The sequence below is a fragment of the Octopus sinensis genome, linkage group LG4 (assembly GCF_006345805.1).
Source record: "Octopus sinensis linkage group LG4, ASM634580v1, whole genome shotgun sequence".
In the NCBI taxonomy this organism is placed as follows: domain Eukaryota; kingdom Metazoa; phylum Mollusca; class Cephalopoda; order Octopoda; family Octopodidae; genus Octopus; species Octopus sinensis.
This window is the reverse complement of record NC_043000.1, coordinates 85,312,223-85,328,083: the sequence shown is the minus strand read 5'-3', so window position 1 is coordinate 85,328,083 and position 15,861 is coordinate 85,312,223. Positions and strand designations below refer to the sequence as shown.

Below are 15,861 nucleotides of genomic sequence, written 5' to 3'. Positions count from 1 at the left end.
AATGCTGAATTCAAAAATACATGCTAAAGTTCAAGATGGAGTATACATTTGGTTCTTAAAACAAACGCATCATGGAAAGAACAGCTATACTAATTTTATTTACAAGGTCTCTAACCTGCTTGATTGATAATGGAATAAAAATTTGTGTTACAATGTACATGGTTTCTATGTAACGTGAATTATTTCAAATGTTTTTTTTTTTCATAGAGTTGAAATAAAAATTGAAATGACAAGGACAAATTAGTATTATAAAAACATTTTCTTTTAAAATTTATTTCAGAAATCAGAATAGGGCTACATCATAGATAAAATTTATACATTCAATACTAGAGAATATTGGAAGTATCAATATGGCAACAATTTTTGGAAAACATAGGGATTAGGGCCAGAGATGAAATTGTAGAAAGAGGTATGGAGTGGGGAGAAGATATAACGAAATAAATCATCACACATAACTGATAAATACAGTTTTAATATATATTAGTTACATCACCCAAAGACCCAATATTCTCTTATAATATACTTTATATATACATATAGAAAGTGTATATATAATACACAAAAACATTCATACACCAGTCAAAACATCATTTGAACAGTTTATAAAAATACAAAGCTTCATATGCTTTAATGATAAAATTTGTTCAACCATTTATTTACCTTATTTCTGCAAGAGGTTTTAGATTTACATCTAGATTCAGCATCCAGTAATGTTAGAGTTAAGAATTCAAAATATTTCCAGGTTTATATTTAAAATATTGTCTATTTTTTTTCAGGGGTAGGGGTGTATTATCATTATTGTTACCTTCATATATTAGATCATTGTGGGTAATTATGTGAAATGTTCACTGAACAAAATCTGACTTTAAAAGACTTCATTGAAGCCATCATCTCCAAAAATGATCTCGAAGGGAATTGATTAATAGGAATGGGCTAAAACAGACTTTTCTGGTAAAGCCTGCCATAAATAACCAAAAATAAACTAGTTTTCATAATGGCATTTTTCAAAGAGTTCATTAAAGAGACTAATAATTGATTTAGTAATTTTGTACTGTTTGAGGGCAAAATTTTAAAGTTCCAGTAGCTTTCCATATTGTTAAATTGCTCAGTTAGTGAAAATTTCTTCAAGGATGAGCAAAAGCCACAACATAGCTTTTCATACTTCTACTTTTCTGAGAATTGCAGATACATTATACCACAGATGAGTTATAAACATTTACAGAAGAGTTGCTTACAGTAATAAATTCATCACATGCGCAAATGTTTTTATCGTCAGATATTGAAAGACTGTTACAAAACTAAAAAGCCTTAAGACACTGATTTTGTTTCTACAATTCTCCAATTATACATTGTAAGTTATCTGAAAGACATTACTTACTTGCAGCTAGGTTGATGTAATTAAAATGACTATATCTATGCTGGCGTGTGCCTACATTTGCATGCTAGTGTGTGTCTGCACGTGTGATGTATCCACTGATTACACACTAGTAAAAGACATGATTTTGACTGCTGATGTGCACGTATTTAGACATGTATTTACACGTTCATGCTAGTACATATATGCACACAAATGATGTATGATATGTCCTTAGATATATGCATGCATGGGTATGTTTGTGTGTGCTTGCTATTGATGTACTCATGACATGCACACGAGCAGACATACACTGGAATACTAGTATAGTGTGTGTATATGTGTGTGTGTATATATATATATATATATACATACATACATACATACATACACATACGTGTTTGTTTTAGTCATTAATATGGGCATACAGACTGTTACACAATATATTCATACAAATAGTATATTTTTGATCAAGCACACGAAAAAATGCATTTATATGGTGTGTGTGTGTGTGCTTCACTGATATGTCCTTAGATAAATGCATTCACAGTATGCATCTGTATGCTTGCTTTTGGTGTGTTCTTCGCATGCACACATACATTTGAATACTAGTGTGTGTGTAGTATTTGTTTTAGTCATTAATATGGGCAGACTATCACATGAAAATATATGTATAAATATGGTATATTTTTTAACATACACACACAAGGACATATTCATATGTGTATGTGTGCATGTGACATGTCCTTGAAGTTTACACATGCATACACAGGCATTTGAATGCTAATGTTTATGATCAGATAAAATATGTTTAGTAATAAAATCTGCCTGCATAGTTTCACTTGGTGTGTAAATTCATATGCTTACACATACCCTTACATTTATACACCATTATACATAAACACAAAATATATCCTTAAACCCAAACTATATTAAATAAATATATGCTTCACATTAAGATTGATTCATTATTTAAAATAAAAGTACTATTATAATTGATGATTCTATGGGTTAATTATTTAAAATACAAGATTACTATTCTCACATTATTATTAAACACTTGATTTGAATAGTTAAGTTCATTATTTGAAAAAAAAATAATGTGAAGCTATTTAAATTTATACAATAAAGAAATAAAAACAGCTAGTATAATAAAATATTATAAAAAGTGTTATTATTCAACTTTGTAAGAAGAAGGTTTAGTCAAATAATATAAAACGAAGAAAACATAATAGATGAAAACATGTGCATTAATATTTCATTATTTTCTGTTTTGACTTGCTACTTAACTGGTTGAATTTGTGTATATATGTATTTATGCAAAGATGTCCTATACTTTCTTAGTTTATTTAAGAGCTAGTACATGTGTATAGATTTATATATTTACATATTTATTAAGCTTGTGCAAGTGAGTGTGCATGTGTGCTTGAATTTATAGCTGTATGTATATATTTGTGTGTTTTATAATTGTACATATGTATATGTACAATGTGTGAATATATGTATGTATATTCATATATTAATTTTTTTATGCCTATGTTATATTACAAAATAAAATTTAGAAAATAAATTACAGTTGGTCATAAATTTTGGCGTGCATGTATATACATGTGTATATGTCTATATATATATATATATATACACATAAGTGTGTGTGTTTATGTATATATTATTAATATTCATAACGTATTTCTTATACTGCAATGGAACATGTGTAACATGAAAAAATATACCAAATTTTCAAGTCTGTTTTAATATACACTTTGCAAATATGATTCAACAGAACTTTCCACTAGTATGTATGCCTCATTTGAAATAAAACATCTATATACATATATTTGATTATTGGAACATGCAGAGGACACAGCTTGGATTATAACCCCTTTTATACTCTAACCAACTAAGACACACTTTGTAACTATTTAATTAATACTTCCATTCAAGTACATATCAACAGGAATATTGTTAGAGCTGATTTGTCTCACCTTCGTCAATAAAAAACAAATATAACATGTTAATTAACATTTCAGTAAATGATTTAAACAGCAGCAATTATTGTACAAGTGTGTGTGTGTGTGTGTGTGTGTGTAAGAGAGATTTTGGAACAGCAGTGTAAAAAATATTGCTACAGGTGGTGTTTTTTAATTTTTTTTACCTTCACCCATAAAAAATACTTTGTTTTTATGTATAGAAAGAAATTAATATGCATATTGAAAGAGGGAGGCAGTAGAAATGTTTTACAACAATGGGAAAAGAGAATTTAAAAAAAAAACAAAACAAAAAAAAAAAACAAAACAAAAATAAAAGTATCATACAAAATATGAGATCACAACCATTTTTTTTGTCTTTCTTCAGATTGTAATGATGAAATAGCAGTGGTAGAAATAAAATATAAGGCGGAGAATTGGTCAGATGATTTTCACAAGAAATATAAACCACAATTCCAAAGGCAATGTGATTTTTGTTTGGAATTAATATATAAATTTTCTAAATTATCTGGTGTGGAGGAGAATAAAATTGTGCTGTAAACAGTTGCACATTTTGTAGAAAATGTTCAAGAAATGTGTTGAAAAGCTTAGTTTGAAAGTAAAATTTATCAATTTCCGTTAAAATAAGTAATTTAAAAAAATTAAAGAGCCATTTAAGAAGAGAAAAGGCAAATAAAAATTAAGTTAAAAAAATAAAATTGGTTAAACTTATTTAGCCTTTTTTTATACTGTCCTTAGTTCTATGATATAAATTCCCCATTTAAAGTGAGCTAAATTAAACCTTTCCATCAAAATTCCATGTTAACCTGTTCTAAACATCAGCTTAAGTTATTTTACAAAATTTTTCATTATTTTCACAATCAATTGAAACAAAGGCAATCTATTTCAACAAATATGGTAACTAAAGGTTTAATGTTAACTGAAAGTGAGTGAGAAGAGGCGATGGTACTAATCCATTTACAAGTGATGGAAATTAAATTACTCAATGACATGATTTCTGTTGAATTTAATTTTTTTTTTCAACCATGAACATAAAAAAAAAGTAATTTAACTGAAAGATTTAACTAAATTCAGTCATTCAGGTAATTTACTTAAGGTGTTCTAGTTTTGCTATTGTAACTGAAAACTCATTTGCTATTTGGCGGTGGGATAAATCTATTATTATTATAGCAAATGAATTAGAAATAATTATATATCAAAATATTGGCCATAATAAAGACAGTAGATAGAATGTTTTTTTTTTTTAATTTGCTCATGGAACTTCAGAGAATTAATTACAATTATATATCCCAAACTTTGTAACCATCTTTTAAAACTATTATTTCATTTTATTTCTGCTGCTTCATCACAGTGCAATGTGAGTGTATGGCACTTAGTGATTGAGTGGCAAAACTATAGAAGACTCAGATATATAAAAATCACATGTTCCAATTGACTGAGCTGATGTATGGCACAGTTCCAACTGGGCAAGCACCCGACACTGCCCTGACCAGGCAGGCACCTGATATCACCCCTACTGGCAGGCACCTGACACTGCCCCAACTGGGCAGGCCTCTGACACTGCCACAACCAGACAGGGCAGGCCTCTGACACCATCCCAACCGGGAAGACCTATGATACAGTTCTGAGCAGATCTATGGCAAAGTTCTGACAGAACTGATCTATAACAATGTATAGTATTGGAAAAATATTCTAGATATTACTAAAACAAGTTAAATCTACATTTGAAAACTGTTAGTTTGTCTAATATAATCACAAACTGGACAAAATTGAAGTTCTAAAATTTAAAATTAAGACAAAACTAATCCAAAGTTGTTTTTGTTAAACATGAAAATTAGAGTGTTAAGAAGCTTTGAAATATTTAGCAAAAATATGAACTATCAACCTTTGTTGATAATACTAGATATATTGGCTAATACTGGTAATTTTTCTTTTTTACTTTACATTTACAACCTAAGATACATTTTAAATGGTTAGTTATATTCCTAAAGTTTATATATACACTTTTAATTTTCAAGGTTGCTATATGTACATATATGGCTAAAAATTGAACTTATAATAATAAAATTAACATTTATAATATTGAAATCAACCATTTCTTTTCTTGTTAAAAAATTTGTTTTAAATAAAAATAAATAAATAAAAGACTAAAAGGAGGATTTGACATTGGCAGTGGCTACAAGTTGTAAAGTAGATATAGCAATTGTCAATCATAGAAAATAATCTGGACATCAAGAAGCTGGTTCAAAACTACCTTTTTGCTTCTCACTATTGATCTCTTAACTAAATGACAATTTTTTTCTTCTTTAAGATGGAAATTTTGTTTATATATATATATATGTGCTTTTCTTATTTCTTGGGTACATTTTTTTCTGTAAGATATGAAATGCAATTGGTGAAGCAAACAAACCTGAGTTTATTAGAAAATTTTAGTATTTTTGCCCCTCCTTACTTAAAAAAAAATGCAGCTATTTTACTTCTACTTCATCTTTTAAGTCTAAGTTAGTTATTCTCCTCCACCACCGTACATATCAGCCAGCTTAGCAAACTTTGGTCCCCACTCATTCAAGGCATCGTAATCATTATCTCCTTCACTGCCAGAGCTTGTATTTAGTGAACTGAGAGAGCCTACATCACTGTCTGCCCCTTCGTACACAAACTCACGGACACTGTCGTATGGCGGTGCAACATCATCATTGTCTGCTTCCTTAATAAGATTATCAATGTAACTGCCGACTTCAGGTCGATCCCCGTCTGGATTATAACCTGAAGAGAAATGATAGCAATAATTAGTAAAACTTATGTGACACATACCTCTAAAAGGTGAGTGTAAATTACACTAGTAATAAGCTTTAAGGTAAACATTTGAAGAACTAAACATCCTTAACAATGTTAGTCAATGCGGCACAAAGTTCAAGAATTTGTGCGTGTAATATCAAAAACAGTTGACAGAAAAAAATGATCACAGTAGTATAGGGGCAAATAATGAAAGGGTGGAGTCAAGTGAAAAGAGACTTGTTAATTCCTAAAAATTGTACTGGGTCCAACACTGACGAAGCCAGGTTGCAATATTCACACACACACACACACACATATGTGTGTGTGTGTGTGTGTATATATATATGTGTGTGAGTATATGTGTGTGTGTATGTGTATATATATATATACATATATATATACATACATATATGTGTGTGTATAAACGTGCGTATATGTATGTGTGTGTATAAATATATGTGTGTATGTATGTATATACATATATATATATATATAATATATATATATGTGCATCATCATTGTTTAAAGTCCGTTTTCCATGCTGGCATGGGTTGGACAGCTTGACTGAGGGCTGGCAAGCCAAAAGGCTGTACCAGGTTCCAATCTGATCTGGCAAAATTTCTACAGCTTGATGCCTTTCTTAATGCCAACTACTCCAAGAGTGTAGGGAGTGCTTTTTATGTGCCACTGGCATGAGGGCAAGTCAGGCGGCACTGGCAATGATCATGCTTAGATGGTGCCTTTAACGTCCACTGGCACCAAAATCAGGTGGTACTGTCATGACAACTATTTCACTTGTCTCAACAGGTCTTTGCAAGTGCAGTTTATTGCCCAATGATTGAAGGGTACTCAAATGAGCTGGTTATGCTGCACTGGCAAATGTCATGGTTACAGTCTTACTTGGCTTATCAGGTCTTAAGCAAAGCATATCTCCAAAGGTCTTGGTCACTTGTCATTGCCTCGGTGAGGCCCAATGTTTGAAAGTCGTGCTTCACCACCTCATCCCACAATGTTTGAAAGTCGTGCTTCACCACCTCATCCCAGATCTTCCAGGGTCTACCTCTTCCACAGGTTCACTCTACTGCTAGGGTGTGACACCTTTACACACAGCTGTCCTCATCCATTCAGAACACATGACCATACCAGAGCAGTCGTCTCTCTTGCATATCACATCTGATACTTCTTAAGTCCAACTTTTCTCTCAGGACGCTTACACTGTTGTGTATCACACTGACATTACACATCCAGCGGAGCATAATGGTTTCATTCCTTGCACGCTTACGCATGTCCTTAGCAGTCATGGCCCAGGTTTCAGTCATGTAGCATGGCTGTTTGCACACATGCATCATACAGTCTACCTTTTACTCTGAGCAAGAGGCACTTTGTCACCAGTAGATGTAGGAGCTCTCTGAACTTTGCCCAGGCTATTCTTATTCTAGCAGCTACACTTTCAGAGCATCTATCCCCACTACTGACTTGGGTGCCTAGCTAATGGAAGCTATCAACTACTTGTAGTTTTTACCACTGGAATGTGACAGAAGCTATTCTCTGCACATTTTCAGTGTTTATTGCTCCAGAACATTTGCCATACAAAAACTATCTTCCCTGTTAGCCTTCCTTTGATATTGCTGCATCTCTTATGTGTCCATTGCTTAGACTGAGTACATCTTATGGAGTTTCTACCTATGCCTTTTCTATAGATCAAGCAGGGTCATCTACCTGAAGGGATGTGTGGTTTGTCTGCCTTCCTAATTTTTAAGATTTTGGCTTTTGCTAGGTTGACTCTAAGGCTTTTCGATTCTAGACCTTGCTTTCACATCTGAAACTTCTCTAGTTCTGATAGTGACTCAGCTATTAGAGCAAGGTCATCAGTAAAGAAAAGTTCTCAGAAGCATCCTGTCTTGAATTCCTGTTATTGCCTGGAGCACTATGATAAATAAGAGGGGACTGAGGACTGATCCTTAGTGGACCCCTACCTGGAATTCTTCACTGTACTCGTTGCCAACCCTCACCTTACTGACAGCATCCCTGTACTTGGCTTGTACAGCTCTCATTAACCATTCATCTATCCCTAGTTTTCTCATTGACCACCAGATAAGGGATCAGGGGACCCTGTCGAAGGCTTTCTCTATATCAACAAAAGCTAGGTACAGAGGTTTATCCTTAGCTAGGTATTGCTCCTGCAGCTGTCTTGCTAGAAATATAGCATCAGTAGTGCTTTTCCCTGGCACAAACCCAAACTGCATCTTGTCTAGACTGACTCTCTTTAATTAGTTTGGTTATGACCCTCTCCATGACTTTTATTACCTGATCAAATAACTCGATATCTCTGTAATTATTTGTATCTAATGCATCACCTTTACCTTTGTAGCAGTTGTCTATGGTGCTGCTACACTAGTCTTTGGGTATGATTCCTTCATGTATCACCTGATTGACTATACGGGTGACTAGACTATAGCCAATACTGCCAGATACTTTAAAAATCTCTGCAGTGATTCCTATATATATATATATATCCAACCCATGCCAGCATGGACATATGATGGTGATGATGTGTGTGCGTGTGTGTGTCTTTTACTGGTTTTTCAGCCCAGGGCTGAGGTCATGCTGGTGCATCACCTATATTATATATGCGTGTGTGTGTGTATATATGTATATATAGTGTATACGTGTATGTATATATATATATAAATATGTGTGTGTGTGTGTGTACATATATGTGAATCTCTAAAATATAAATCTTATATATACATACACACACACACACACAACTGTATATATCTCTGTGTCTGTGTTTGTCCTCCACCTCTGCTTAACAACAGGTGCTGGTGTGTTCATGTCCCTGTAACTTAGTGGTTCGGCAAAAGAGACTGACAGAATAAGAACTAGTCTTGAAAAAATTAAGCCCTGGGTTTGATTTGTTTGACTAAAAGTTTTTAAGGCAATGCCCCAGCACGGCCACAGTCAAATGACTGAAACAAGTAAAAGATATAAGATATATAAAAGAACTGGATCCATCATTAATGACACCAGGTTAAGTAAAATAAAATATAATTAACTTGATCAAACAGAATTATTGGATATTTGATTAACTGCCTCTACATCCCTGACAGATTCGAAGATTTTGTAGAATGAAATGAAACAATGAAAGATTTATGTGAAGTGATGTAATGATGTTCATGGACTGCAGCTTTAATTCTAATGAAGTGATGTGATGTTAATGGACTTCAGCTTTAATCCTACTGAAGTAGGACTGAAGATCTGTTTATTTTTAATGCATTTAAGAGTGAATTTTTGTGTTTGTTGGAAATAGAAAAGTGATTGATTTGAAGATATTGCTGGATAAACTCTGTAAATAATTGATGAAATGCCAGGAAGTCTGTGGCTATTGGGCCAGGGAGATGTGAACTGAAGTTGAAAGAAATTGTTGCCTTTAAACGTGATAAAAGAGCTGTTATTTCAGTTACAAACTAGTTAAATTGGCAAATATAGATGTTAGTTTTCATGTTTGCTCTCAAGTGGTTCTCATGTAGAACCTATTTCAATTTAAATGTTTCTCATGCTGGAGCTCTGCTGCAATATACCACCCTACTCTCAATTCAATAAGAAAATATATTTTGTTTTATACTTTTCAGTTAGTATTTGACTGACTGACTGACTTAACAAGGTAAATAAAAATTAGAGAAAACAAAAACAAACAAAAAAACCCAACTTACTGCGCACAGGCTTATCAATGACAGGTTTCAATGTCGGTTCCGCTTTGCGTAATCGGGAAATATCATAAGCTAACTGGTCCTCTTCACCTGATATTAAAAAAAAAACATGAATATACGAACTAATGAGCAAATTTATTCAATTTCTTTTTATTTTTTATTGATTTGTTTAACTATTTTTGTACTTCTTTATTGATCCATAGCAAATCTTGACTACTTATTTTAGTGATTGTATCATCATAATCATCAACATTTAATGTCCATTTAACATGCTGGCATAGGTTGGTTGGCTTGACAGGAACTGGAAGAATTTGTGCTTAGCAGTGCAGCTAATGAAAATCATTTCACACCCAACTATATATTGTGAAGGTATGATTGTGATTAAGAAGTTTGCTTCCCAACTCCATGGTTTTGGGTTCTATCCCACTGTATGGTATCTTGGGCAAGTGTCTTCTACTATAGCCCCAGACTGACCAAAGCCTTGTGACTGGATTTGGTAGATGGAAACTGAAAGAAGCCTGTTGTATGTATACACATGCAATGCATATTTATGACTCCTTGTCTTGATATTGTGAGTATCACTGTTATGCAAGTAGAATTATTCATTTCCAGTATTCTATGAAAACATGTCTCACCATGGGAAATATTATCTTGCTTGTAAGTAGATGAGGATTGGCAACAAGAAGGGTATGCATCAAATCAAAGAAAATCTACCTCAAACTTCACCTGACCCATGCAAGCATGAAAAAGTGGACAGTAAAATGATGATCTATTTCATATAATATTTTCAATAAAGTAGACTAGTCTTTTAAGTGCCAACGAGAAATAAACAATTGACTCAGTTTGCGGGCTGGTATATTTATTAACTTATCTGACTATTACACTGTGTAACAAAATTTCAATTTTTTTTGTCTTTGGTCAGTAAGGGTTATTTCCTAGTTGTTTCTATCTGGAAATCAAAAGAAATGATAACTATTTCTTTCAAACTTTGCTTTTGTGATCTGGACATCAATGTTTTGAAACTGACATTTTCCATTACATTTCAGACAGATTTAGTGCTGAGTTGCTGATGCAGAAATATCATTAAAGCAAATATTCTGCTCAGCATCACCACAGATTTGTTCATCAGTTACTTGATTATAACTACTTAAGCATGTTCCTTAGTGGCTGACAATATGTGCATCTCTGATGATGATCCGGAGTAGTGGAGGAGCATCAAAGCCATATATTGAGAGGGATTCTTTGGGGTATGAATAAATGTAACAAAAGCGAAGTTTGAAGGAAATATTAACCCTTTTTCATTACTTTCTAGGAGTAAGCAAATAAGAAATAACAGTTGCTACCCAAGGGCAAAAATCAGGTTACACAGTGTTATTCATGGTCACATGAAACACCAGAGAAAAATTGTATATGAAAGCAAACATATTTCCTTGTCAGTCTTTTCAGATACTTTCAAAGCATATCAGAATAGTATTTTTGTCTTTTATTGTGTTGCATTCATAGCTATTTACTTGGTAGATTCAAAACTTACAGATGAATGCTAAAATAGCACAAATAGCATAGACAAGCAGTGAAAATATAATAAAATATAGACTGGTAAGTACATAACAGTTGGTCTCAATAGTTTTCTGGTTAATCTTTGCGCTAGGTGTATACATCACAAAGTTGTTTCTGAAATGGCTATACAACTATCAAGATACTAATGAACTCAGAAAACTTCATCAAACTGATCATACTGATTTCATTTTTTAAGAAACCAACAAGGAAGCTATCATGTATAAAGAATTTCATTGATACCACTTAATATCAACCCTAAAACAACTAATTTTGAAACAACCGAATAAATTAGGATAATGAAATCCCTTTATTTATATTGAATATGTTAGTTTGGTAGTAACAGAAACAGGGCTGTGGAGTGTGAGTGATTCTATCTTAGCCAGTCCCAGAGGGCAGTGGTCTCTGATTGCTACAAATGCTGAATTACACCTACTCATGGTATCTATTTACAAATAAGTGAAACTGAGTTTTCTGAAAGTGATAAGTCACTTGGTCATAGTACAGTACCACTAGCAGTGATTAGTCAAACAGTTTAGTGATTCAGTTTCTAGAGATTAAACTTTATTAATTGAATTAAAATTAAAACAAATACAAATGACCAGAATGTTTAAAATTACCCGCTCCTTCTTCATCATAACTGATCACATTTTCCCTGATGTCATCATCAGAATCAACCTCTAACACAAATTTGTCTCCAGCTTTCTTGTTCCGCTTAAATAAGAGAACCAGCAACACAATGACTGGAAAGAGAAAGAGGACTAGTTACAGTTTGTCATGAAACACATTCATTTTCATTGGATATTTTTTCTGAGTCTAAGCTATATTAACCCTTTCGTTAACAAACCGCCCGAATTTACCTATTCATATTTAAATGAGAATATCAGAGCAAATCTCTTTAGTACATTCGTGAAAACACGTGATTATGCTTCGTAAACAGTTCATCTACAGTTTTGTACAAAGATTGACATGTAATTTTAATTCCCTGAATTTTTGGAGATTTTTTCCCACATTTTTTCCGGCATCGATTTTTCTTCAACTTTGAAAATGGATAGGAGTTTCATGTTATCAAGCATTGATTCCGAATTAGAAAATTTGTGAAACAAATACTGGGTACTGTTGTGGATTTAGTTTTTATACAGGGAAACTAATGTTAGTCAGCATGGCTTAGCGTATGATGTGGTCTGGAAGTTATTGTTTGAAGCGATCAATGCAGAAACAAACTTACGCAGAATGTAAACAAACACAAAATGGGGGTTCAAATTTCGGAAAATTTGTGAAGCAAATACTGGGTACTGCGTGGATTTAGTTTTTATACAGGGAAAATAATGTTAGTCAGCATGGCCTAGGGAACGATGTGGTCTGGAATTTATCACTTCCATACCATAACCAGGGCCGTATATTATTTTTTGACCGATTTCTTTAGTTCGGTCAAATTACAGTGGATTCCAGTATTTCACTTTATTCCACCTTTATGGTACACCTGTTGTGCATTAAATTCAACTTGATATAGTGATGTGCACAATTCTTTATCAAAATTTTGTTGCATACCCATTTGAATATTAGCTGATGATTCATTTTCTATGGTGATGTTTAAACAAAATTTTAATATTTTTACCTTTTGCTCAATATAAATTTTAATATTTTTACCTTTTGCTCAATTTACCTGGATTTACCAGTAATTAAAGTACTTTGAGACAAAAGTTATGCAATAGAATTGATTAAGAACCCTTTCTTTAATTATGTTCCAAATATCACATTAATATGTTAAGTAAAAAAGTTACAGTTATTTAATGAAACAAGCCTAGATTCATGATTATTTTAGAATTTAATTGAAACTCATGATGGGGTGTATTTTGGTCAGAAATATAGTAACGAAAGGGTTAAAAAAAAAAACAACACTTTATAAGAGTATATGAGTTGTATATAAGAATCTATATTTAGTTTAATTGTAAAATTAATTTTGGGCTTAAAATTCCTAGAGAGAAGATGTAACTAATATTTCTCACTAGTTTGATGTCACAAAGTTTTGGTACATGTTTCATTGTCAATTCAGTATATATCAAAGGTAGACACTTGAAATTAATTGTCGACAGTGATTTGCGTTGGACAAAACACATCGCCAAAATTGTCAAGAAGGCTGAGGGTGTCTTGGCATCACTCACCAAATCCTTTGTGAGCCGCTCTCCGGCTATCTATAGCTATGGTAAGACCTCACCTGGAATTTGCATCACCGGTCTGGAACCCCTATCTTGCCCAGGATATCAATCGTCTGGAAGCTGTTTAGTGACGTGCAACCAAAAGAATACCCTCCATCAGGCATTTGCCATATCCTGAACGCCTTACTTCCCTGGGCATGGACACATTGAAACTCCGACGTCTGGCAGCTGACCTGGCAGACACCCATAAAATTATCAACCATCGCACAAACAATAACTCTGAGCACCTCTTCAAACTCCACCCATCTAACACCCGTGGACATATTTACAAAGTAAGAAAACAGCACAGCTCCCATGACTTCAGGAAACATTTTTTCACGCTGAGAGTTGCTGAAGCGTGGAACAAACTGCCGGCATCGGTTGTTAGTTATCGGAGCACTGCATCCTTCAAGACTTCCATGCTTCCTGAGATTCGCCAACACTACACCTGATTTTCTCCCCTCCATACACACACAAGCATGTTCACTTTCCAGACATTTCTACATTACTGCATGTACTTTATATGCACTTTCTGACAAGTTGTGGTGCACCTGAGCACTGTATACAATAATTTCATTATTAAATTTAAAAAAAAAAAGAAAGCGTGGATTTGAGCAAAATGATGCATCATAGAACAAATAAATTGTATGTAAAGAATACTAGATTAAATTTGAAGTTAAATGATTTTGAAATTACAAGCATTGAACAAAAACACTTAAAAGACAATGATTTTGCTATAGTTTTAGCAGCACAGCAGAGTTTGTATTCTTTAAACTAACTGGCAAAGTGAATTCATATGAATTTGATGGGAGCAGAAATAGCAGCATGACAGACAAACTGTCTTGCAGAGCCTCAAAACTGATGTGAAAATGGTGTAAAGATGAGTTCAAAACTGAACTCATCTTTACATCGTTTTAGGGGGTGATATAATCAATATTACTTATTGTTTAGCACCAGCTAAACTTTAATTCACAAGATTTATGATGAATGCCATTCGATGAACTACATTACCCTAAAGTCGGTTTTTATTTTTTTTAAACTTCTTTTGCTTGAAACTGCCTCAGGTTCTATGATACAAACTTCCTGTTTAAAAATTATCCAAATTAAAACCTTTCATCATAATTTTATTTGTTTCAAACAACAGCTTAATAATGAAAGTTTATTAAGTTCTCCATTTTGAAAATTGATGGAAGCAAAGACCATATTTCTGTTGAAATATATTGCAACAAAGAGGTTAAGACACTTTCTTCTTTCAGGGAAGCTGGCTGCTATTTTTAGCAGGTTGGGTGATTCCTTAGAAGCTTCTGCATTAATAAAAAAGGAGTGTGACTGATAAATGAAATAAATGGGGATCAGGTATTCCTCAAAGTTTCGAGTCTAGAGTAATTTTAAGGTTCATGGGTTTAGTGCATACAAAGAATTCTTTTACATCATAATTTTGAAAATGGCCAGTTTGCTAATAAAGCTTAGATAAAATGGAATAATGATTTAACACAGACATGCAAATAAATTTCACAAGGCATTTAGTATGGCTCTTTGTATTTCTCAACATCTTTACTCTATAATAAGGGTGGTGAAGAGAGGAATAGAAATAAATTTGAAATACACTGAAATATACTTACTCAATATGATGAAAATACAGACCAAAATTGTAACAAGTGCGCCAGTTGCAAGAGTATTATTTCCAATAACAGGGGAAGGATCGGCCAAGTTACAGAGTTCACCCGTCCAGTATTTTGGACACAAACATTTAAAAGTACCATTTGTGTTTAAGCAAGTGGCATTACCAAAACATTTGGGATCTTGGCACTCATCAATGTCAACACATTTTGACAAAGATTTCTTGTAGCCTTTATTGCATCTAAGAAAATAAATGAAAAAAAAATTTAATTACTTTTGTTTATTTTCAGTTTTATTTTTTATTAAAAGTTAAGAGAAGGGGACATAGAAAATTATTAATGGCTGTGAACTGTTCCTTATTGTTTTATTATTATTTGTGTGTGCATCTTGAGATCTCATTTTATTGAAAGATCTCTAGACCCCCCCCCACACAAAGTGTATTGTTTGTTTCTCCTTCATAAACAAAAAAAAAAGAGGGTAAGTCTACCATAGAGTGTTTCTGTAATTTGTATGTTGTTTCACTTCAAGCAGGGACGATTTCAGGAAAGATCTCCATTGACTTTTGCAAAAGAAGCTAAGAGTATACATCAATCTTACGATAAAAATGATGTGCAAACAATCTAATTTAGATTTTAATTTTGTTTCTAGTTTATTTT

At 33.0% G+C, this 15,861-nt stretch overlaps 1 protein-coding gene across 1 annotated transcript in view; it reads right to left on the bottom strand.

The window, feature by feature from the left end:
• Positions 1 to 4,458: 4,458 nt before the first annotated feature.
• Positions 4,459 to 15,861, bottom strand: part of LOC115211009 (putative neural-cadherin 2) — a 141,126-nt gene continuing 129,723 nt past the window's right edge. Inside the window, exons 32-35 of the mRNA XM_029779851.2 lie at positions 15,208 to 15,446; positions 12,008 to 12,130; positions 9,837 to 9,923; positions 4,459 to 6,108 (exon numbers count right to left, since the gene is read on the bottom strand). Of these exons, the coding sequence (XP_029635711.1) occupies positions 5,849 to 6,108; positions 9,837 to 9,923; positions 12,008 to 12,130; positions 15,208 to 15,446 (709 nt within the window). The 3' untranslated portion in view covers positions 4,459 to 5,848. The remainder of the gene's footprint in view (positions 6,109 to 9,836; positions 9,924 to 12,007; positions 12,131 to 15,207; positions 15,447 to 15,861) is intronic.